This window comes from Thermobia domestica, chromosome 3, assembly GCF_964235325.1.
Source record: "Thermobia domestica chromosome 3, izTheDome1.hap1.1, whole genome shotgun sequence".
Taxonomy (NCBI): domain Eukaryota; kingdom Metazoa; phylum Arthropoda; class Insecta; order Zygentoma; family Lepismatidae; genus Thermobia; species Thermobia domestica.
The window spans coordinates 39,390,588-39,415,865 of NC_137456.1; the positions used below are offsets into that span (position 1 = coordinate 39,390,588).

Here is a 25,278-nt window from a genome sequence, read left to right on the forward strand (position 1 = left end):
TATCTTATAAATTTGTGTGTAATTTTGGATTATTTTTTTTTTATATCGAAGCTAAAAATTACCCGAAGACTGTTGTGAGAAAACTACCCATATAAGGGTAATATGAGTACTTTATTCATAACTAAGAAACTAACATTACATTTTTTCGTGTTGCGCTTACAAAATCGAATGTTTGCATCTTAAAGTCATCAGTGAATAATACCGTCAAACAGTTGGCAACGCATGTAAGATAAGAGCTACAGTAAGCAATTTACCAGTGGCGAAGCGTAAACCCATATTTAGGGTAGGCCCGATGTAAACTAATAACACAAATAACATTTAATGTATCATAAAATATTTAAAATTACACTCGGAATTCTGCTCTTCTTAAAAAAACACCAAAACTATTTATTCTAAAGAACTTTATTTGCTGTATTTCTAACACTGTTTAGAGAGTAGTTTTTGTTGTGTAACAACAAAGAATTAATACATAAGCAAAAGTATACGGAAAGTAGTCTATTATTATTATTATTATTATTATTATTATTATTATTATTATTATTATTATTATTATTATTAAACAAATATTTACATGAGGAAAACACGCAATATGTATTAACGGAATATTCCCATTTAGCTATACTACAATAATTTTTAAGTGAGTTCATGCTTTCTTCTGTCTGGGATTTGCAGAGGGAGATGAGGGGAATTTTCTTTACCTCCATATTTGAAAATGGAGAGAGAGGAAAAGAAAGTACATTCTATGAAATGGAAAACTCAACTAAAATTACACTCAAATATAATTATTTTATCTTGTACGGTAGCGTTTGTAAATTTATACATATGTTTAATGTATCAGACTTATAGTCTATATGATATTATGGACCAGGCCCCACGTTAAAAAAAAAAAAAAAAAAAAAAGCTACTCGGAATAACTCCTAAGAGTGCATACCTAAATTAAACAAGTTAACACTAATAGAAATACATAATTCTACATAGAAACTTCTTACTGTGTTCAAGAAATCATCTTATAACATGTTAGCATTGAAAGATACTTTTAACGTTAAAACTAAACTCCCAGAGGCTAGCCTTCGCACCTTCCCAACAATGCGCGCAATCCCAGGCGAAAATAGCTTCACTTCCTGAGTAACATAGCCCGTAAACCTGTCTAGCGAGCTGCTGAGGCTCAGACAGAAGGGACTCCGAATGTTTCCAACCTACTATTTTGTTACCGAAAGAAACCAAGATGTTGAAGTATTGACTTTATTTTATAACATACCAAAGAGAAAGAAAATATACAGTAGAAAACAGGGTAGGCCCGGCCTCATGGCCATATAGTACGCTTCGCCACTGTAATTTACACAAGTTTGTACTATTCATGCTAACTTCGAGAGCAGCAAGGATTAAATGAATTTGTTTCCGGTACGAATAACGTGGATGAAGGCTTGTATTCATAGTATTCATCAACTGTGAAACTGCTGTTAATGGAAGGTTAAAAGAATACTTCAATTGTTCTGTACAAGAGTGGCTGGAAAACGAATATATTCGTAGATAAATGGAATAAATAGACCTGCTACCAGCGAAGACATAGTACCATTATTGCGGTAGAAGCATAAAATAATAAGATAAATAAACTGCTCTGTAGATCCCATCCAAAGGCTCAAGGCTTGTTTCTAGTTATTTTTCATTGCAAGGTTCTTATATAGGACAGGAATTTATATGTCATTTGTAAGCTATGCTTTGAACCAAGGAACAAAACTTAGGTTAAAGGACGCTTTGCAGAATGAAACCTATTCAGTTGTCACCTCAGTTTCATCTGTTTTACAAAGTCCTGTATTTATTTTTAGTTTAACGTCCTGCGTTATTCTTCGAGGCTGAGAGAACCAGTAATGACGATAGTGAATGGAAGAGTGGAATAAAGAAAATGGAAGGAAACAGAATCCCGAGAAATCACGCGTACACGGCGTTTGTCTACCACAAAGCCCACATTATACGAGATGAGACCGAACCGAGGATCCCACATACCGGAGGTGAGCGATCTCACTGACTCAGCTCGACTCCTTCTTCAAGATTGTGTATTCGTTGCAAGATTCGTTACAAATACATAAAACTTAGAAGACTAAAAAGACACTTGACCATTACTTTTATATACGAAATAAATTTTACTTTTGTACAAATTTCATACTTTATTGTAGAAATGACAAAAGAGAATTTACTTTGAAAATGATCGCTTTGTTTAGAATGTTACTAGTCTCTTATACGGCATTGTTGAGCAGTGCCATAAATTTTGGTTAAATATTCTCCCTTTTATTTGTGTTGGATTTATAGATACTTATTTTCACACAAGTCACCAATCATTGAGACGCTACTACACAATAATACTTTTTAAAAAAAATAAAAAACTGGTAAGAAAAGCTGTTGATGGAAACACTTCTTAAGCGTAATGATGTGAGTTTCTGTATGCTGGATAAGTGTTGGTTCACACCTTGACCCACCGTATAGTACCGCTGCTTCGCTGGCCTCCATGGTCAGCATCTTGCTTTTCACTGTCCTTCGGCAGCAGACAGTGGCTGTCTGGTGAACTAGCCTACAAGCAGCGTGGCATGTGTGAAAGCATACCCAATATCTGCTTAATTGGATGCCACAACGTGTAGGGGTTCTGTTCCCACCACATGCAGGTTTCACGATATATTGATTTATCAAGTTTAGAAGTGTTGTGCAGTTCTGAAATTGTAATAGTCACGTAGCGAATGTGAGATATAGACTTAATTCCACTTAAATGTGTAGTCACGTAACGAATGTGGAGTATAGACTTAATTCTACTTAAATGTGTGTTTCTTGGTTGGATTGAAGTTTAGCGTCCCTGTCAGCAGTGAGCCTACATGAGACAGTGACATGCAGCTTAACGTGGAATCCGAATTACATAAGCTCTCACTGGGAACCGAACCCTGGTCTTCCGCGTCACATCTTTCTTAGTATTGTAATATTTCACAAATAGTGACATATTTGTTACTGACAAGGGAACATCTTACATTGATAGTAGCATTGCCCAATCAAACAATGCGTAATCGATAGAGGAGTGAAGAAAAGTGAGAAATCCAGATTTTTACAAGCCGACACCCAGAAACACAGGAGATACAGAGGAAAGACGAATCTTGAATCATGTGGAGATAGCAATGCAAAAGATACACTGAACACAACAGTATAGTAAGCAAACATTGTAACCACAGACATGCTCAATAACATCATATGTAATAGTGTTGCCAACTAAGCACAAAATGAAGTTTTGTAAGTGGCACGGAACAAATTATAACATCTAGCAAATCTAACTATGAGTAGAACCATACCTGTGACATCTTGATGTGAACATTTGAGGATAGGCCTATATCAATTCCTATATGAATCTTGGATGTAGAAGGGTCATACAGTACACGATTCAAACTAGTTAAAACCAAAATATGAGACCACAAACAATAATATAATCACTGAAGTACGAAAATAGGGACGAAGCACAGTGTCGAAACAGGTTTGCCCAAGTGGAAAATCAGAATAGTATCAAACACAACACACAACAAAACTGAAATGAAGGATGCGCTTGGATTGACAATTGATTAGAAGGCTTCTGCATATAATATTGTATCACCTCACACATTATTGATAGTCAGTTTTGCAGTGTTGCTGTTGATAAAGCGCTTCGCAGTATGTTGGTCCCTACGAGGAGAGGGTAGCTTGAGAACTTCATTTTGTATTCAGTTGGCAACACTGCATTACATAAGATGTTATTGAACATGTCTGTGGGTACAATGTTTGCTTACTATAATGTTGTGTAAATGCCATTTTGATTACGTGAATCATTTTGGAGTTCTGTGTTAGTGTATCTTTTGCATTGCTATTTTCACATGATTTTAGATCCTTCTTTCCTCTGTATCTCGTGTGTTTCTGGGTGTCGGTCCGTAAAACTTTGGATTTATCAATTTTCTTCACTCTTCTATCGATTGCGCATTGTTTGATTGGACAACGCTACTTGTTCCCTTGTGAATGTATTGACAGTTTAAGGACAAACCTTTCTCGTTAAGTCAAGTCATTGTAATAATATTCATAATAAGGGTTCAGATTTCTGTAACCTAAAACTTTTTTAAAATATACATACATTTATTTCCTAAAAATGGCAAAATACGACACGATGACCCACAAAAAATAAATATTTAACAGAAATGCCTAAAATAACTCAGAAGTCGATAAAATTATTTTGTCGTCATAACAGCACAATGTTGATCCTATAAAGAGAAAACGGGAACAAAAGTAATATTTATTTTAGCGTAAAAACTAAACTGTGCTGATACTTGCAAGTTAAAAATATATAGAGTACCTAAAAGCTTGTACTATACTGTACCATGTTTAATACGGTATGGTACAATTTTCATATACAGTGGATGTATGCATGTGTGTATGTATGTTCCAGCATAACTCTGGAACACTTGGACAGTTTCAAGCAAACTTGGTGCACGTATGACTTAAAGTCTGAAAAAAAAAAATCTGTGGTGGTAAGACCCCTAGAGATAGGGTGGGTGGGGATGACATGTAAAAGTAATCAGAAACGACCTATATTACTGTCAGATACGTAGTTTTCGGGATCGTTCAAATGTATATTGATACTCCCATTGTGTTACGTCCAAGTTAAACTTTAACATGAGGGCGATAAATTGTGAAAAGTAAAATGTCCCAAATCACTGAAATTAATACCGAATCCCTAGTTTTCGTCGCTAAGTTGATAAGGAACAGACCCGACGGCAGTTAAGACCAAATTTAGTCAAACAGAATGATAAGCGGACGGATGTTCTGGAGTTTTCGAAAATTCCTCTTTTAAGGAGGAAAGGTGGCAATTTCTATGATTACTTTTGTCATATTGAAATCGGTGTTGCCTGTTGTTTGTGATCGCTTTACAGATAAATAATTGAAACGTTTGAAATGGATTTTAGAACATAGTATCTACCTCATAGTAAGCTTGCCATTTATCATACCAATGTGATTAAAGGATGCATCTTAAAGGAATGGAGGGGTAACAAAATATAGTATCTAATGGGTTTTTAACTTCAAATGTTTCATTAAAATGCGTATCCAGAGGGAGGGAAGTGAATTAAAATATTTTCTCCGTGTAAAGAAAGGGGATTTTAGCTACTATACAATTAAGAAACTGGACTTCAAATATCACTGCAGGGGAAGAGAAAAGAAGAAACACACACAGAGACAGACCAGGTGTTAAGGTGACGATCTCTCTTTTCAAAGTGGGTGATACGACGCCAGGTCAAGAACCGTTATCCTTCACACTGTACAGTATTCCTTCAAGTCCCAAATATTTCTTTTTTTAAAAAATCCAAATAATCTCGATATCAATGCTGGCAAACATATTCCTGAGCAGTGATGAAACTTCCCTGAAACATGTTGATTGTACAACGTCTCTCATACCTGTGAACTCCGCCAACTACAGTTGAAATGTGGCTCGTCTCGAAGACGCATGGATTGTCATATCACAGGATGATATCCAAGGGTTCACTCTCTGAATGCGTCCTCTTATTGCAGCCGTTCACTTTGGGACCCAAATGTAACCTAAGGTTAAACATGGCTAAAATATGTGTTTATATTAGCAATAAAACCCGTATTTTCGTTTCTACAAGAGTCGGAAATGCATTGATATTTACTAGCAGAATACCATTTTTCGCATGGAAAGAATAGCTCTACTTTTCATTTTGGACATAAAGGGGGTGAATTTGGATTTAAACTGCATCGGAAGTGTCACTGTTCGTCTCAGCGACCCCGAAAACTATGGATTCAACCATTTTTCGATCATTTTTAAATGTCTCCCTTCCCGAAGTTACACCGTCAAAATGAAATAATAAAAACCATCCCAGGCCCGAACCCCATCTATTTGGCAAATTTGATTGAGATCACTCTCGTGGTTCGAAAGTTAAGTTTTATTTATTTTCATATACCTCCCCCTCCCCTCCTCTACATTGTAACGTCAAAGTGAAATTATAACATCATACCCAGGCCTAACCCTCATCTATGTTGAAAATTTGATCGAGGTCGGTCGTGTGGTTCAAGAGTTAGTAAGTCACAGTGACTTTCATTGTTATATATAAGGTGTTCTACGAATGGCACCCACGAACCACAAAACACTATTCTACAGGCCAAAATAAATCGAAAATGTTGTATGATGATATGCCCCCTGGGGCCCCCTTCAGCCGCTATGGAGAATCAAATTTCATAATGTGGCAACGTCGCAGATTAACGTGGAGCGATTGGCATTACTCGACGAATGCAACAAGCAGTTGTATCGATTGCTACACTAAGTGATGCTAGCGTCAATCATTATCGACTTTAGCTGCCATTCAGAAAGAATCAATATAACTATTTGATAGATTGGTAGATTTAATCTATGGTCCTTTACTTACGACGTAGACACATAGTGTAATTTGTGTCTCAAGACAAGGACTCGAAATGACAGGTAAGAAGATACAGGATAAAATATGACTTTCATAGAAATCGGAGCTTTACTGATAATAGTTGTAGTATGTATGTTACTGTTACTCAGACAATTATTCTTTGATACTATGAGAGAACACATGCATGTAAATAGGAAATGTTTCATTAAATGTTTGCTCCAAAGAAGAAATAAGTTATGAGATGAGATTCCAGATTCCGCTTCTACGTTTTTCTCTGTAATGTTAGTGTATAGTGTAAGTGAAGTGAAATCTGGAATTTCATAGTTGCAACTTCATCTCGTTGTCTTCTTACGGCATTTCTGTTTCTGTCGTATCATTGACGAACAGCGACGTATTTCTTCCCTCCCCCCCCCCCCGCCTCTCTCTCTCTGTCAAAAATGTATTACAATAAGTTCTGCTGCTCTGTCGCGATGGAAATAGTTAATTGTAAAACTCAAGTAATTCACATAGATTCATGATCTTGAAGCTCCTGAGGATCGCTAGATATTCCTGTGAATCTATTTCTTCAAACGTGAGGAATACAATTCATTGCGAGGAATTTTGCGTGTAAAGAGTGAATTTTTCTACTAACTTCGTATACATATAGTATAACACTAGTTTCCATCATCATTATTTTTCAATGTATGTGATGGTATAGAAAATAGGGTGTAGCTGTATATATCTCAAGATAGAAATTGAGCAACATTAACTTTGTATTGATAGCGTCTGTTGTGTAAGCCAGGTTTTCTATATTGCGGTCTTTTGTTTTAGGTGGTTCCAAAGGACTACAAAACCATGGCAGCCTTATCGAAGGCCATTGCCAAGAACGTATTGTTCTCCCACTTGGATGAAAACGAGCGATCTGACATTTTTGATGCCATGTTCCCAGTCAATTTTCTCCCAGGAGAGACTATTATTCAACAGGGTGACGAGGGAGATAATTTCTATGTAATAGACCAAGGAGAAGTAGAGGTAAATATATTCATTTAGTTATTAAAAATATTTTTTTTTTTTTAACTTTAGATTGTACACATTTATTTAGTAAGAGAACTTCTAATACAAGGTGTGACAGTTTAATTCCTGAAGTGCGTCTGTAGGTAACAAATTTCCGACTTTATACTATTGACTCTAATTCCTTTACAAGTCTCCTTTTACATCTGTACATTCAATTGCAGGTGTTGTTGCGACCTGAATTCGAAATGTTTTTAGTTAACGTATACATGCATTTAAACTTAAACGTTTGTAAAACGTTTTCCCTTATGCATAATAAAAGATAAACAGTTAAATGTTTTCATTGATTAAATCTTTATTAGGAGGAACTAGTGTTTAATCAGTTCTGAAAAAACACCTGGAGCTTCATTAACGCATATTTGTGTTGTGTTGTGATGTGCAAATTTTGCGAAAAATGATACGGATACGAAAGATCGAACCCGGGACTATGTGCATCAAAGGCTCACGCGCTAGACACTAGACTAGCGATGAGGGCTTGTAGAAGTTCGAACCTAACGTGCAAATTAGATTTTCCGTAGATTACATACAACTTTATCTTTAGATCCCCTTAGTTCATTTACCCTTTGATGTTTGCCGCTCAGATTTCGTATTTTTAGTAATCTCGGTTAATACTGAACTTCATGAATATATAAACCATGTCTAGATGCCCGATTATTGGGTGAGAAGATTTACTTGTAAATCTTAAGCTGAGATCTGCTTAAACCTATAAATTAAACATGCTGTCGGGTTACAGCAACAGTGGGAGAATTTTGAGAAGGAAACATAAGATAGTTGCAATAACGTAATTACAAACTGGGTGTCTTTTTGAGGAAGAAGTGTTTTGTTTATTTAATAATTCCTTATTTGGGGTAGAATCTAGAAAGTGAATATCTTATTTTTAAAATCCAAGAACCAGGATTAATTTTGGTTCTTAATTGAATTCGTATTTTTATTCTGTTAAAATACTTTGTTACATTTTATTAAAGCTTCAATAAATTATTCTATAGGTTACGTTTGAATTGATTAAGAATATAAAACATTTATGAATTGTGTTATTTTATAAATAAAGCAAGTCGTATTACGGGGTCATGCATTGATTTTGCTTGAAATATAATCAAACTACAGATTTTGCGTTCTGGATGGGTGACTCTTTGTCTTAATATGAAGAGAAATCAAATTGGTATTTATTAGGATCACGCAGAGGAGACTTATAATATTGTAATGTCACGTCCGTTATTCCATACAATAACTCTTGAACGAAAGCGATTTTTAATTGTTTTTTTAACAGAGCGGTTATCTCACCTGAGTTAACAATTATCTTCATTAACGGTGACTTCATCGGTGGCTATCCATATACCATTTTCTGCTGTTGAAATAAAGGTTGTAGAAGTTACACATTGCGCCGTTAGGTGGCAGCAAACACCCTTGAACAGTTAGCAATTACCGGATGAAATTCAAGCGCCTAGTGCGTGATCCTTTTTACTGTGCGTACGCGCCTTTGGCGTGGGAGACCCGGGTTCGATTCCCGGCGGGAGCTCATGTGGTTCGGATTCCACGTTAATCAGTAGGTCCACGTCTCATATAGCCTCGCTGCTGAAAGGGACGCTAAACTAAAATCCACTCCACTCCTTTTTACTGTGTACCAGAATTTATTTATATACTTATTCTTTGAGTTTTACGTCATCCAGTCCTGCCCTTTAGGCTAAAGGAACTATGAGATGGGGCAATGCATACGCCCATTCTCTGGGTGAAACTGGAACCCGCGACAGACAGATCTTGCAATTGTTAGCCAAATGTTTTAGATAGTTCGACCATTCCAGCCGGTAGAAATTAAAATATGATGGCTCATATTATTAAAACAGATGATGTAAACCAGGATATGCTATGTAGGCACTGGTGATCATTCCTAAATAATTACGGAATGTTGGTCGTTATACGTGGCCCACCAAACTAAGACGTTAACGTTTTGAACAGGCAGCTCTTCTTTCACAGATTCCTTATGATTATAACATACGAACAGGAGACCATGTATCTATGACTCTGTTCTCTGCTCAAAACTCTTAAAGTATTTTTGGAACATTGCCTGAAATAACATGCCAGAGAAGAGACCAAGCATATCCGAATGAACCAGAATACTGCAAGAAGGTCATTAAAATAGTGATTGGTTTCGCAATTCGTTCTTTCTCGTTAATTCTGAAATTTTTGCGTGACTTACGACTAGTAAAATTCAAAATTGTCACGTACATCATTTTTTTTTAGTTAATCCCTAACCTCGTTGGTGAAGAAATATTGGAAGTATTTTATTTTATTCCTTGAACGAATCTAAAGCAGAAAGTAGTTTGATCATGTTTGTTTGTCGAAAAAAAAAGTTATCTTTTTTGTATGTAACACTGAAATCCGTCAGACTGTGAGCTATAGCTATTCATGTCTCTATCACAAAATTTTCGACAAACTTTAAAAAAAAATAGAATATAATAAATTATATTCAGGCTCGTATCTTAAAACAAAATAAGTAATGTATAGGGTAATTAACTTAATAAACAGGTTTATAACTCAGGATCTCATCTACATATGAAATCATAACACATGAGTTACCTCTATGAAAAGTTTATTTAGAAAAAGTTGATAATTTTATGAAATATCTTTCTTTAAAAGTGCATGATATATACCTGTTGAGTCTTATCTTCTCTAATTCCTTAATATTTATCTAGTTTTAGTAAACTTCATAAAGCTAAGATTTCTCTAATTATGTGTCTGTGGCAGACAGAAGGGTTAGCCCTCACTAAAAGCGTCCTCTGTCAACCTTAACTTATAAAGGGCATTGACTCACTCCATCAAAAGCCCTGGCCTACGACCCTATTTCGTGTACTCCCTTAAATAGGAGATGCACTAGAAGGATATCTATCTAAATACTTATTATATGGATAGGTAGGTAAGGAGAAATGAGTTCGCCTTATAGTAGCGAAAGATCCTTAAATAGATCTGGCAGGTAAAGGTTAGATAAGAACTATACTCCCTGAATTAGGAAATGTGATTTAAAAAAAAATAATAATCTAAAAACTCTATCAGTAGCCTCTTACGAGTCCACTTCGAGGGATCGAACCCAGGAATCTGTGTTCAGAGTATTCATAAAAACCTATTGTGTCCTGCAAGAGGAACAAAATTACTTTATAACCGACCAAAGCCGTATACAGCTTCAGTTTTGAACACGTACTCAAAAATTCTAATATCAGGGAATTGTTAATCTAAATGCCATATCCACCTAAATATGGAATGTAGCATTTCAAGGATCAAATCCTGTCCCTATTCTACAGGGCCTAATTCCCTAGCAAAAATCTGTTTCTTGAATTAGTATAAGAATTATTTTTCTATATCCCTTCTTCTCACAGGACCTCATTTTAGTCCAAGAAAGAAGTCCCTTAAATTGAAAACCTGCTAGAAGGTAGAACCTAATATAGCTCATGCCTTTTGCCCTATTTAAGACTCGGAGAACCTAACGAGTCAAAGCAAGACCTCCGTAATACTCCCCCTTCATTTACTTGAAGACCTAATATTCTCTTACGGGGAGAAAAAAGTTTCCACTCAGCTTACCGAGCCGAGTCTGTCCTATAAATTACATTTTGGAGACTGTTCGAAGTCTCCTCCAAGACTGACGGTCAACTGACCCTTCCCTGTAAAATCTTCCGTATATATAGGAAAGCTATCATATCATAAGCTATGTAGAAAAAACGAGTGCTAGGGAGGAGGGTTCTCCCACCAACAAGAAACTTTCTCTGAATGCTTTGAAACTGACTGTTATTCCCTGAAACAGAGTTGCTATCTAACTATTCTTTTTACTAGAGGTATTTTTATGTAATAGCTGAAAATAGAAATAATATAAATATACATAGTAAATACAACAATTACATTTACATACAATTAATAATAACAATAATTAATCACCCAATGACCAGATCTGGATTTCTTAACCTAATAATAATAATAACTTAAAATATATAAATCAATACCAATATACAGATATAAAACAATATATAAATTTAAAAACATTATTTAAACATAAAAACCAGCAAGTGATCCAAAAGTGTCACTTGCATGTTCACGAAACTTACATCAGTGATATTAAAATCAATCGTTCATTATTTTTTCTTCCTTTCTACAACTGTTTTCCTTGTTTCATATAGCATTCGAATTTATTAGAACCAGCAAGTTTCTTATCACCTAATTATTTCGTAAAAGGAAACATACAGTATATTCATGTAAACAAAATAAACTACTTATAATGTTTTCGATCTAAAAAATCTGTTCAGACAGCATAGAAAGCAAAAAGGGGGCAGATTTCTAATAATCCCTCTAATCCGTTTACACACTTTAGTTTGTCATGTTAACTTTTACATCACACATTAATTCTCAATATTTTACTTCATTTAAAATTATATGTTTCCGTTTCTATTTGATCAGCAATCGTACAGATTGAACTGAAGGAAATATGAGAATTGTCGCTTCCTAATCAGGAGATCCTGAGTTTGAATTCCGCTGTCGACATTCTTATTTAGTCCTTTCGTGTGATTGTCAAATTGGTACCTTTAAATATTGACCTTAGCTCACTTCCATCCCGTTCGTGAAGTTCTGTTACTAGTCTCACTTTTACTGTTCCTCGGGATCACTTCATTCTTAATTCTGTCCTTCCACGTCACTCCACACATCCACCATAGCATCTTCATCTCCGCAATGTGCAATTTTGTTCCCCTCTTCTTCGTCGTCCAACGTTCCGTTCCATTTCTATGGCAGGTCCCACTACTATTTTGTGAACTTTTTCTTTAAGGCATATTGGTATCTTACAGTCACACAACACACTTGCCATTCGTTCCTTTTTGACCAGCCGCTGCTAATTCTGCTGTTTGCATCTTCCTCTATTCCTGAATTTGCCTGTAGTATTGATCTGAAGTATTTGAATTTCATTATCATTATCGCCTCTTCTTTGTCCAGTCATATTCTTGTACTTTCGCTTAAATTTCGCTGAAAGAACAATGTAAATATTCTGTCTTGATTTTACTAATTCTGAGCCATTTTCTCTCCAATGCTCCTCTTCAGGTATCCAGTTTCTATTGGAGTATTTTCTTGGTCTCACCAACACGATGTCGTCTGCGAATAACATATTCCACGATGCTAACTCTTGGATATCCTTTGTAATGCTCGTCCATCACAACTTCGAAGAGATAGAATCAAGACTGGATCCCTCATAAAGTCCCATTTTTACTGTGAACTCTTGTGTTATTTCACTCGCGCTCCTCACTCTTGTTCTACACCCCTAGCGCAGCTTCAGAAGTCTGTCACTAGTAATCAAGAATTGTGTCAGGAGTTCTCATCTTTTCTGGATCAGTACCGAATCTACACTGTCTTCTACACTGAAGATTTGAAGCATGCTGACTCTGTTGGTTGTGCCTTCGTCATGGCTGATCATGACGCTGGTTTCAAGCTCATCCAAACTCTACAATGTTTATGGCTGAATTAGTAGCTATTTTGCAGAATCTGCAATATATTCGTCGACACCACCTTCGACCTATTCTCCTCTGCTCTGATTCCAGCAGTGCTTCATGTATCTTACTGACGTCTCGACTTTGCACCTACTTGTTCAGCAATTTCTACTTTCCTGCCACTCCTTACGTATGGGAGCTGTGATGTACAATTTTCTTGGGTGCCTGGCCATGTTGGTATCCCAGGAAACAAGCGTGCTGACCGTGCTACCAAGGAAGCTACCCTTAACAGGACCTGACTATGTTACCGATCCCCAGCTCAGATCTTCGTCCTGTCGTCGACTGTCACCTCCTTCAACGCTGGCAGACAGACTGAAACGAGCATTTGCATAATAAACTGCACGCTGTCAAGCCTCGGCTTGGGATTTGGACCATGAGTTCTCATCCTTCACGGCTAGAAGAACGAAGCTTAGCACGCTTGTGTATTGGGCATAGCCATCTGACCCATAACTATCTGTTACATAGGCATAATCCTCCTTCCTGCACCCTTTGTGGTGCATTACTTACTATCTGCCATCTTCTCGTGGTCTTCCTCTTGTTCCTGAGCGAGCCCACCTTGAACTACTAACTAATATGCCTACTTTGCTTGGAGACGATGCCCAGATGATCCTCAAAGTTTTCTCCTTTCCTCATCATGCTGAAGTCCTGCCTGCTTTGTGAGCGCATTCCTCATCTTTCTTTTAATTAATTTATTTCTCATTTTATCTAGTGCTTCTCGGTGTTCTCATGGTGGTTTTAGGCACATCATAACATTTCCTTCCTTTTATTTATTTTATTTTCTTTCCTGCACAGTCATATCCAGTACTAATTACGGGCTGTCCAACATGTGTTCTCCTATTTCTGAGATGCACCGTCAGAGAAGATAACATATCTTTGCGTATTGACCAGTCCTTGTGTGTGTGTATTGAATTTGCACATTTCTTAAATTCTATGACATTTAACTCCTAAGTGAACTGACACCTTTTATTCTGCTGTAGACTGCGCTTTTCATTTATTCATTGCATTCTCTAGGTCGATAAAGACCATATGAAGGCCCTTCTTGTATTCTCTGTACTTTTCCAAGCATTCTAAGTGCGAATGTTACATCCGTTATCAACCGTCCTGCCATGAAACTAAATTGGTTCTCTGTTATTTGGGTTTCTTCCCTCAATCTTATTCTATCACTCACTCCCAGAGCTTCATTACATTGCACAGAAGTTTCATTTCCCCCAGTTTCCGCAATCTGGCATATATCCTTTGTTTTTGAAAACCAGCATAACGTAGCTGTTTCTCCACTCTTTTGGTATATTTCCTGTTCCTATTAAAAAGTCGATGACCCCACTCCTTCTTTACCTGGGTCTTACCATGCTTCTATATGGATATTATCCAGTCCTAGGGCTTTACAACTTTTCGTCTTGTATAAGCGTTAATTGAAGTGGTTGTTGTTAATTAGTTTAAACTTCCGAGAAAATAATAATATTGTGTACAATCAAAATATAATTATAAGTTATTGTTTATCATTATTATAAAATTCTTATAGAAAAATTCGCTTTCCATAGGTATTTGTGAACAATGAGCTTGTGACTACAATTAGTGAAGGTGGCAGCTTTGGTGAGCTGGCCCTCATCTATGGAACCCCACGAGCTGCAACCGTTCGTGCCAAGACAGATGTTAAACTGTGGGGGATCGACAGAGACTCTTACCGTCGCATTTTGATGGGATCTACAATCAGGAAAAGGAAAATGTATGAAGAATTCCTTTCTCGGGTCTCCATTCTTGGTAAGTGATGTTCACGTGTGTCACTTCTACAACTATAATTGCTTTAATTGTTATTGCACTACTTTTTTCGATCTTCTTCCCCTATGTGAGCAAAATGTTGTTATAAATTTTCACCCACCTGCTGATCCAGTTTTATTTATTTATTTATTTATTTATTCATTTATTTTTAAAGCATGGTTATATTATGGTAATACCAAGGATGTTATAAATATAGGATCTGCCCATATGTATCTTCGTCCTATTAAATCGATGAAGCCAAAAAACAACCGAGCATAGACACGTCTGATTGGCTACTCTCGTTTCCGCCATCGTCTGATTGGCTGCTTTCGTTTCCGCCATGATTGTTGGCTCAAAATATTGCGATCCTGTTGGGCGGAGTGGGCAGAGTAAGGGTGACGTATGGCTTCAAGATTTTGTTGTAAGGGCAGATCTTCTATTTTTAAAAGATCCTTTGGTAATACAGTATTTCTTCGGTTTCGATCTAAACTCTACTCTTATGTTCAAAGTACATTGTAGGGAACATTAGCTTCAATGCCATTGTGTAAGGCTGTGAGTATTTTGATATTTCGATGTTTTATCGTTGTTGAATTTTGTATGCAAATCCAGATATTGTACAATTCTACCCTTGTGCTCCTGGTAAAAGAATCTCTATTCTTTGATTTTGAAGGATAATGTATAGAAAGATCACGACTTACAAAACTTCATGTGAATAACGAATTAGTAACTATAAGAGATCAAGAAGGCAGTCTGTTTGCATACTCATTTTTGATTATTAAATAATGATTCATTTCATTTGTTTATATATGCATAATTAAATGCGGGAGAAAAAATCTCCCAATTTGAGAAGACCATAGCTTTGGATGGGGAGCGTATCGTTGGATTAATTTGAACTTGAACGGCATTGAAAGTCTCAGTGTTCATTTCAGTGACCCCGAAAACTTTATTTCGGACAATAGTATCGGTAATTTTTGATTGTTTTTACATGTTACCCTCTGTGCCGATGTGATAACCAAGTTATGCCATAGTCCATTCATGTACCAGAAATCACCAAATTCGGTGCAGTGATCTAGGAAGAGGTGCCGTCAAACATTCTCGCATGTTATTTTTATTTCTATAAAGCCCTCCCCTCCCTCTTTCAAAACCAAAATTTTCAAAAACGCTGGGACATGTTCCCCCTTGTTTTTATTAAAGAGATTATGTACAGAGTTTCATATTCTTAACTTCACGGACTCGTGAGATACTCAATTTTCCGCTTAAATTATGATCCCCCCCCCCCCTCGCTTCTTAAGATATCCATTTTAAGGTTGGTTTATAGGGACAAGTTTTGTCGATAGATGGCAGTACAATCTTCGTATCTCTTCCATGTATTTTTTACCTTTCACGGAAATTTACAATTTCTTTTACAAAGTTCAACGTAGAGACTTCAAATTTTTAGAGAAGGAACTTCATAACCTGTTAAAGGGAACAACCCGTGCCGATTTTTCATTTAGAATTTTCTTCATTGTTGAAATGGATATCCAAACCTTTAACAGTGGAACTGTTTCAACAATGAAGAAAATTCTAAATAGAAAATCGGCATGGATTGTTCCCTTTAATATGTTATGAAGTTCCTTCTCTAAAAATTTGAAGTCTCTACGTTGAAATTTGTAAAAGAAATTGTAAATTTTCGTGAAAGGTAAAAAATACATGGGTGAGATACGAAGACTGTAGAGACATCTATCGGCAAAACTTGTCCCTTTACACTAACCTTAACCAAAGTAACATAACAAAAACCCAATTTGAGGTAGTTAATATATCAAAAAATTCATTTCAAACATTTAAGCCGTTTTTCCATGATTTCACCACACACAGTATGGCTTTCTTTTTATGCTAATAGATATTATTATTATTATTATTATTATTATTATTATTATTATTATTATTATTATTATTATTATTATTATTATTATTTAAATATCGCTCCAATATTAGTGTATGTTTGAGGAGAAAACCCAGGATATTTGCAGTTTTGAACAATTTTTGGGGAACAGATGTTGTAAATCTGGGATGTGTGGGAGTCTTACTTTTGAAAGAGGTCAGAAGAATTAGAACATCGACTAACTTTTCTTCCCTTAGTTTAAAACGATAAAAGTTTTTTTTTAATATATATATATATATATATATATATATATATATATATATACACATACATACCAATCTGACTTCCCTGAAGAGAGACCACTGTACGACAGATTTCTGGTATATATAGACTATAGTTAGGAAAAGAAAACTGTATTTTGTTCTGTTTCCATTTCGAATGTTGTGTTGAGACAACTATGTAAAAATAGTCATCATCAAGGATTGCAGTTTTTTCCTCTAGCTTCTATAAAATTTCGGGCTATTCAAAAAAAATCACTGATTGCATTTTCTAATATGTCAATTAAATAGTATATATAAAATTAAGAGAACAAAGTTTTAATCATCCTGGATCTTCTGGGTCTTCGTTTAAGGGTTATTGCCTCCGAGAAGCTGTTTCTTAAGATTATTGAAGAAGTATGTTTCTAAAACTTTTCAGTGTGTCCATGTTAATTAAACTGCAAATCCACAAAACCATAAATATCGAATCCATTGTAATAGAAATTTTTACCTTGTGATTCTCTGGTGGTTTTCTGTCAGAAAGTGGGGAATCTACTCATTAGTCAGTTGTATGGAACAAAATGCAATATCTACTTCTGTTATTGAATTGACATGCAATTGTTTCCGCATTTGCGAGAAAATGTTTGGAATCATGACCTCTAAACAAAACCCTAATAGATCACGTATTGATTTGAACTTTTTTCGTTGATATTCGCGTAGTAAAAATCCCGTACGCGTCAGTGGTGTGTGCATTTTAGCAATATCTTAAACGCTATAAGCCGAAGAAGTATCTTCGTCTTGAGCGGAAGTGATCAAATACAGAGTAACTCTGTATGTGTTAAGTGACTGTGAAAATAGAAAACATATACAATTGTGTTCGAATGTTATACTAGTAATGCGAGAATCAGAACTCTTTTAAAACTTTCCCGATTAACGTGTTTTTTGTCTGGAGTACTAAATGAGAATGTAAGTCTCAAACAAATATAGAGGCTGCTTGAACAATGACGATGGTGCTTTTTACTGTTTATTAATAAACTTCTTTGAAACAGTAATCAAGAAGTTTCTGCAACAATGAAACAGTATGTAAAACACCTTTTAATATTCCATATAAATGTAGTGGAGGAAGGTTTAACTATTCATACATTTTATAAAAAAAAAAGAAAAAGAAAAGAAAAAAAAACCTATGAAGAAAATCCCAGTTTAATTTCAAATGATTGTTTAGACTTGTGGTTAAGATTAGATATTTAATTCCTTATTTTTGTTGTAGAAAATCTGGATAAATGGGAGCGACTGACTGTAGCGGATGCCCTGGAGCCCGTATCATTTGAAGACAAAGAGATAATCGTTCGGCAGGGTGAACCAGGAGATGACTTCTATATCATAGTGGAAGGAACAGCCCAGGTGCTGCAGTACAGATCCGAAGGAGAGGAACCAGTAGAAGTTGGACAGTTGGGGTCATCAGACTATTTCGGTGAGGAAAATTCAAATGTTTTTGGTCAGTAATAGCATTATGTATCACAGAGTATGTTGAGGTTTTCGATCAAAATAATTTTGCTTTGAGTAGTATTGGAGGCCGAGAAGAATGCAAGTTTGAAGTTTAAATAGAATAAGCAGCTCATGTAACTTTGAATTGAGCATTATATTGAAAAGATTTGTGTAGAATGAGAAATCAGATAGAATCATGAGAAAGAGTTCGAAAAGAAACAAAAACTGTATCTTCAACCTAACGTACTGTTCACTCTGTGTGCTTAACGATGGACAGTCAATTTTCCCCTTATCTTACTTTTATTTAATTACTTTATAAATTCCACTTCTTGAAATCTCCCTCTAACTTTATTATTCGCACAACTTACATACTTAATTCTTTTAAATTTGGTCTTACTATTACTCATCGAATTGTTTTTACAACTAGAGTCTTTCTATTTCAAATGTGTCCTCGGAAAATATTGAAACATGCTTTGCACCCCCTCCGCCCCCCTCTTACAGAGGAAACATTCCTTTTGCGTAGGGGAAAGAAGTGAATGACCTTGGCTGTGTTGCAGATTTGTCATTCAGTCAAGTGTTTTATTCAGGCACCTTAGGAGGGGAAAATCCCCCCAAAGTGGTAGAATTCCCCCCAAAAAATTTTTGAAGATATAAGTATTGCCATATATATCTTTCTGGTTTCAAATTTAACGTGCAGTTTATATTTTTTCAATTTGCGAGTTTTCAGTTGATGTCCTTTTCATATTTCGCAAAAAGTTATTTTTTTTTCTTGGTACCATTTTTCTATTTTCCACTTGTCATTTCTAAAAACGCTTGCTGAAATTTCCCTCAAAATTCGCATTTATCTGAAAACAATATGGATCAGCACGATGCAACAACAGAAAAATCAATGTGTTGATCAGGTTTTAATGTGTATTTGTGGTTTTTAAGGTGTATTGCTTGGAGTGTTATATTTCTTCATAATAGAGTTATTTGAAGTATCCGAAATTTAATCAACTAGAACGTTGATGATAATAATGTTGTGTTTATAGAAGAAAAAAAATTACACGTGACTTTTGACACTAGACAATAGTAGTGCTCTTTTTCAGTATGTAGTATATATTATAAAGATAGACCACTTTCAAAAAGTTCTGATAGTACTTTCATAACGAAAGGTTTCACAAACTGGAATAAAAGTACAGGTAAAAATCCAAAAGATAATAAACTTTTAAAACATGAACAAAGCGAATCTCATAGAAAATATCTTAATTGTGATTGCGAGGCGAAAAGAATGGTGGAAGAATATACTTCTGTATATTCGATGTTACACGTACAATCAGAAAAACAGAAAGAAGAAAATTTTCAAATGTTAAGTGACTTTATAAATCTAGCATATTTTATGTTCAAGAACGAAATTCCCCATACAACGAAGTATGAACCTTAATCTTGCTGCACAGTTGATTCATACTATCCAAATAGCAAAGTTTATCGCCCATTCGTCGGAAAACGCAGCATACAGAAGTGCCACAACAGTCGTTGAATTTTCAAAAGCATCGAATGAGTGGTTGTCAAATAAAATATTAGAATATATGAGGGCAAGTCCTGTTCTAAGTGTGATGGCCGATTAGTCTACGAGAGATCCTTGAACAAAAGGTAAGAATAAAAACAACAATTGCGCATATTCTAACAGTAGGTCGAGAGCCAAAAGGGGCAATGCCTTCGGTTAGAAAAGCGTTAGGCTGAGTCACACATTTTTTTAATTAATAAAAATATACTTGATTGTTGCTCGTTATTGAAATATATCACTATAGCTCACTCTTCAAATGTCGCAATCGTCACATTCGGCAGCCATTGTGCACTATTTTTTGCTTCCCGCCAAATAATTAAGCCTCATATGACAAAAATTCAAACGCGACTTGTAAATTGTTATCAGTAACACAGCTTACTAATCTAAGATTCGGAAATTTTGGCGGGCTAAATATTCTTATATATGGAGTAGCTTTCTATTTCAATAGTTAAAAATTAATGTGTAACAATGAAGAACAAAGATACAGATAGTTCTCTGAAAGTATATAGACGGTTTCTTTGCACACAGTATATAAAGGTATGGGTTGCATAAGATACATGGCTAGTTTTCATATTTTTAATGGCCTCCTCTTAGAACTTAAGATCCCCCCCCCCCCAAACCGAGGGGATTCGATAAAACACTGATTCAGTCGTTTGTTGTTGGCGAGTAAAGATCATAGGCTACTTAGAATGGCTGACAAGATAGTGCACAGCGAAGCCCGTGAAATAATTTAATGTGGCAACGATGTCTGCATCTAACTTTGAAGGATCTCAGCCACAGCAACTCTTTCGAGGGAGGTATGGTAAAACACATCAACAGCAGCGTCAGCAAGAGCACACTTGGAATAGAGGGTCTAACGATGTAAAATAGAAAAGGAAAACTATGCAGTAACATAATCTCTGGTTACTTCTGGCATGGGTCTAGTACCTCCATAATACGGTCCTTTTTAAAGCGAAAAATTTATGTATTATTTCGGGATAGAACCCTCTCTTTTACTGTCATGTATTTTTTTCCTTTGTTTTTTCAGCTTTTTAGCAATCTTTTTATAACAGAAAGGAATTATTTTCAGTATTTAGCGCCAAAATATTTTCTGCAGTTTGAAAATAAATCTGCGATAGATTACATCAAACAGAAAATCCCTTCCCCTCATAAAATATCTTGTCGTAAGTGACTTGATGAGCCACCACACTGAACAGTTGCAGTCTGAATGTATAGATTGTTTTCTGGTAGAAACCCGTAGGAAACCTTGAACGGATAAAAACAATCGTGGAGAACAGTCGTATAGCCAAGAATTCAATGCGGAACTTCTTCCGTTCCCTGACAGATTCACTCCTCTTTCTGTGTTTCTTGAGGCTTGCATCTTCACCTTCAGAGATAAAGAGTCCACTTATGTACCAAAAATCAGCAAAGCGGTGCAGCGATCTAGACGTTAATGAAAAATACATTGCTACATGTATTTTTATTTATATGGATAAAAATATTAACAATTGTAAAAGCAGAAATATTAGATGGGAATATGCAATGTTAATATCATATGTTTACTAAAACTGTCATTGTTACTGTTGATACGCAGTTTGTGAAGTGCCCGCGGGTTTTCGTAAGGTTCTCCCATACTCTCATTCTACCAATTATTTTTGTAATCACTGAACGTCCGTCTTTTTTAGCTTTTAGGACAAAAACATGGAATGTTAAACGAAGTTTCATTTCTTAAGTGTATGTGAGTATGTATTTCGATGTTTTATTAGTCGCCAGGAGTTTCAAAACAGCGACTTCAAAAATGTTATATTATATTATACGTATATTAATTGTTAAGTTTGATTCCTTCCACATAACTTGAACTGTTGTTTTTGTGTTTTGCAGGTGAAATTGCACTTTTATTAGACAGAGCAAGAGCAGCTACCGTTGTTGCCAAAGGGCCTCTCAAATGTGTGAAATTGGATCGAGCTAGGTATGTATGGAAGATTTTTTTAAATAATACTGAGCAATGTATCAAATTGTTATTAGATATAAGAATTTTTGAATGATCACTGTACCTGTATATAAATATGTGGCTTTCTTTATATAGCTATAGAAAAGCTATAGAAAATTTAATTCACTTTTCTGAACGTCAGAAAATTTCTTTTGTGGATATCTTAATCATACCAATGATTCAGAAGTTCAATTACATCGACCCAATGACATATTTCTCTAGTCTTTTGCAGTAGAAATGTATTTTATCAGGTATAAAATTCGTTTGGCTTATAACTTTTTTAATTACGTGCTTATTTATTGGAACTTACCATATCTTTGACACAATATTCCACGTATAATTATTATACAATGCCATTCTTCTCTAAACGGTCATTTACGTAGTATGTAATGTTTTAATTATACTCACACTTGCTTATATCAACGATCTTGTCTCTATATCAACAACTATGGACAATGAACCAACAGAAGTTTAAAGCTACGGTCGATATGTACTGTATTTAAATTCACTACACCGCTTTCCTTTTAAAGACAAAAGATAAGCAGTACGTCAGTATAGAAGAATAAATAACAATCAATCACTACCATAATTAGTGCCTAATATCGGTCATTGTTATTGATTTCTTTTCTTCTTACGATTTCCAGTACCACAGAATACTCTTCCAGTTATATGACCCTGCTCTTTCACAGAATCAGTTACATTCCTTCCAACGTAGACTTTCTTTTTCTTTTTTCCTTCCTTGTTTACTCTTTGTCAGATCCTCCAAATTGAAACTATTTTCTTCATCGTCAGCAGGCAGAAGCCATGTTATGAAGTAAGGTAATTTATCTGACGCTTTACCAAGTTCCATACATATATTTTTCTATCACGTTCTTGATAATAAGAAGAGGAGGATAATTTCCCAACTCGTTCCAACATTTTTCCACTTACCTAGTTTGGTAATTAAACCGTTGACCAAAATATTCAAATCCATATATTTTCCGTTTGTCATATCTGTCTGTTCTTTAACTTCCTAAACTAAATAAATCATTTTAGTATCAAGCATACTACGAATCTTATCTATAGCTGAACCATTTTCCCTAAGACATTTCTCTTAATCATCAAATCTTTTTCAACCACACCAATTGTCAAAATTCTCCACATCTATGGCAATCAAATCATCCATATCACCTGTCCTCTGCTCTGTTCCTGTCTCAGTTCTCGTACTGTTTTTAACTAGTTTCTCTTCCCTGGTATATGTAGATATCAACATTTAAACAAAATGATCATATTTTCAAATGCAGCATCTAGCTTTAATGGCTGGACAGGTTTCCTTGGATTGATGGTTGTTACACAAACTGCACCGGTCCAGATTCTAAGACGGTCAGGTTGTGTAACGGTTATCTTCTCAGTCTGTTTTTTTCCTCTTTATGGAACTTTTAGTTTAATATATTCGACTCACGAAAGATCTTGGACTTACGATCTACAGCTCAAATTGATTTGATATTTATCGTTTTATTTAGTAAAGATTTGATTTTGTGAGCAAACATGTTCTTGCTCTACCTTTTTCAATGTCCACAATGATATAATCTATCAAAATTTCTAGTAAATTCCAGAGGCAATGTGGTTAGCGTGTTTCAGTTCCAAAAACAAGATTTAAATAATAGGTCATAATGTTGTTTTGAGTAGATAGAACTTATTTCGTTCAATCCTATAGTTTATCATCATCAAAGATATTCTCGCACGCAGCTGAGAAGTTTCCATGCTCCACGGTCTTTCGCTAACCTCTTTGCGTACGATTTCTCTGTTTTGATATCGTTCATTAATTATAGTCTCCTTCGTTCTCCCGCTCTCTTTCCTGCCACCATACCCTCTAGCACGTCCTTCATGATACAGTTTCTTCTTACCAAACGTTTCAACCAGTTTCTCGTTCTCTTCTAAGTAATACGTAAAATTTTTCTCCCCCTTCCCCCCAATATTTCTAACATCCTCTCATTCATTTTACGCTCTATCCAACTAATTCTCTCCATCCTTCTCCACATCCACATTTCGAAACCTTCCAGTCGTTTTTCATCATATTTCTGAATGTCCATGTTTCCGACCTATACAGTACAATACTCCACACGAAGTCTTTTATGAACCGTTTTCTCAATTTCCTTATTCAAGGTCCCACAGAATAGCTTTTTGTTCCTCCTAAAGGGTTCTTTCTCCATTCTTACCCTTGCTTTTATTTCACCTTCATATCATCACTAATAATACTACCCAAGTATCGAAAACTAGACAGGGGCCGCGGTGGCTCAGTGGTAGAGCGTTCACCTCTGGAGCATGGGGTCCCGGGTTCAAACCCTGCTCCCGCCAAGTGAACTTTGTGGTAGACAAACACCGTGTGCGTGGGTTTTCTCGGGGTTCTCCCGCTTCCTCCCACTTTCTTCATTCCACCATTTCATTCATTTCTCATAATCACCGTCTCCTTTAGCCTAATCGGCATAATCGTGGGACGTAAAACTCAAAGATTTCATTTCATTTTCGAAAACTAGACACTTGTTCTATTTTCTCCCCTCCTCCCTCCTACTTCTATATTTTACACCGACCACATTGTTCTAATCACCATGATTTTTGTCTTCCTCACATTTTATTTTCATCCCTATTTCTCACATCTCTTCCTCAAATTTTCTAACATCTTATTGATTTTTCTCTTCAAATTCCGCAACAAGCACCATATTGCAAATGATTTATCAAGAGCTGATGTACTATTTCGAAACCTAATTTTGGGCTGCCTGAATTCTTCAGATCGTCATAAACTTGGCTGTGTGTCCAACATTGAAATAAGTACTCTCAACATTGTTCGCAGCACAAAAATAATCATAACGTACAAAGTATAAAGTAATAGATCATTTTTCTGATTCAAAAGTTCAAAGTATTTGATTGATATATCTTGCGTTCGGGAAGATTCGTGGCCTCTGTTGTAAAACTCCTTTAGTGGACTCAACTTAATCATGCCGTAAGTTCAGTCACATGAGACCAATGACGTAAATATCTCCAATATTTTGTTAGAACTCACCACTATCGTCGACACAACAAATTCTGATTATTACACGCTGTCAGCATACTTTTCTTATTCTACGATACTATTAACGTACACTGAAAAAAAAAGGTACAAAGATGATACATGTATGCCAATCGATTGATAATGAGTTGAACAATCGAGAAAATAGAGAAAAAGCCAATTAATTTGTAAACTTAAAAATTGATGCTGTACGAGAACTATGGCACTTATTCAGGTGAAATTGATACCATACTGAAATAGTAAGTTCTTCATTAGATATTAGCAGTGGCGTATTTACGATTTTTTTTGGGGGGGGGCTTTGCTAACTTTCGGGGTGGCTTTGCCTGAAAACGTGAAATTTCTGCAAGATATTTCATATACTTTACTATAGTAAG

The 25,278-nt window shown here is 35.6% G+C and overlaps 1 protein-coding gene across 4 annotated transcripts in view; it reads left to right on the forward strand.

Annotated features, from left to right (window-relative positions):
- The window catches only part of Pka-R1 (protein kinase, cAMP-dependent, regulatory subunit type 1), a 311,550-nt gene that overhangs the window by 281,709 nt on the left and 4,563 nt on the right, over window positions 1–25,278 (forward strand). For all 4 annotated transcript variants that reach the window (XM_081750677.1, XM_081750680.1, XM_081750678.1 and 1 more), the window contains exons 3-6: window positions 7,233–7,433; window positions 14,524–14,743; window positions 18,126–18,329; window positions 21,750–21,837. In XM_081750677.1, the coding sequence (XP_081606803.1) occupies window positions 7,233–7,433; window positions 14,524–14,743; window positions 18,126–18,329; window positions 21,750–21,837 (713 nt within the window). The remainder of the gene's footprint in view (window positions 1–7,232; window positions 7,434–14,523; window positions 14,744–18,125; window positions 18,330–21,749; window positions 21,838–25,278) is intronic.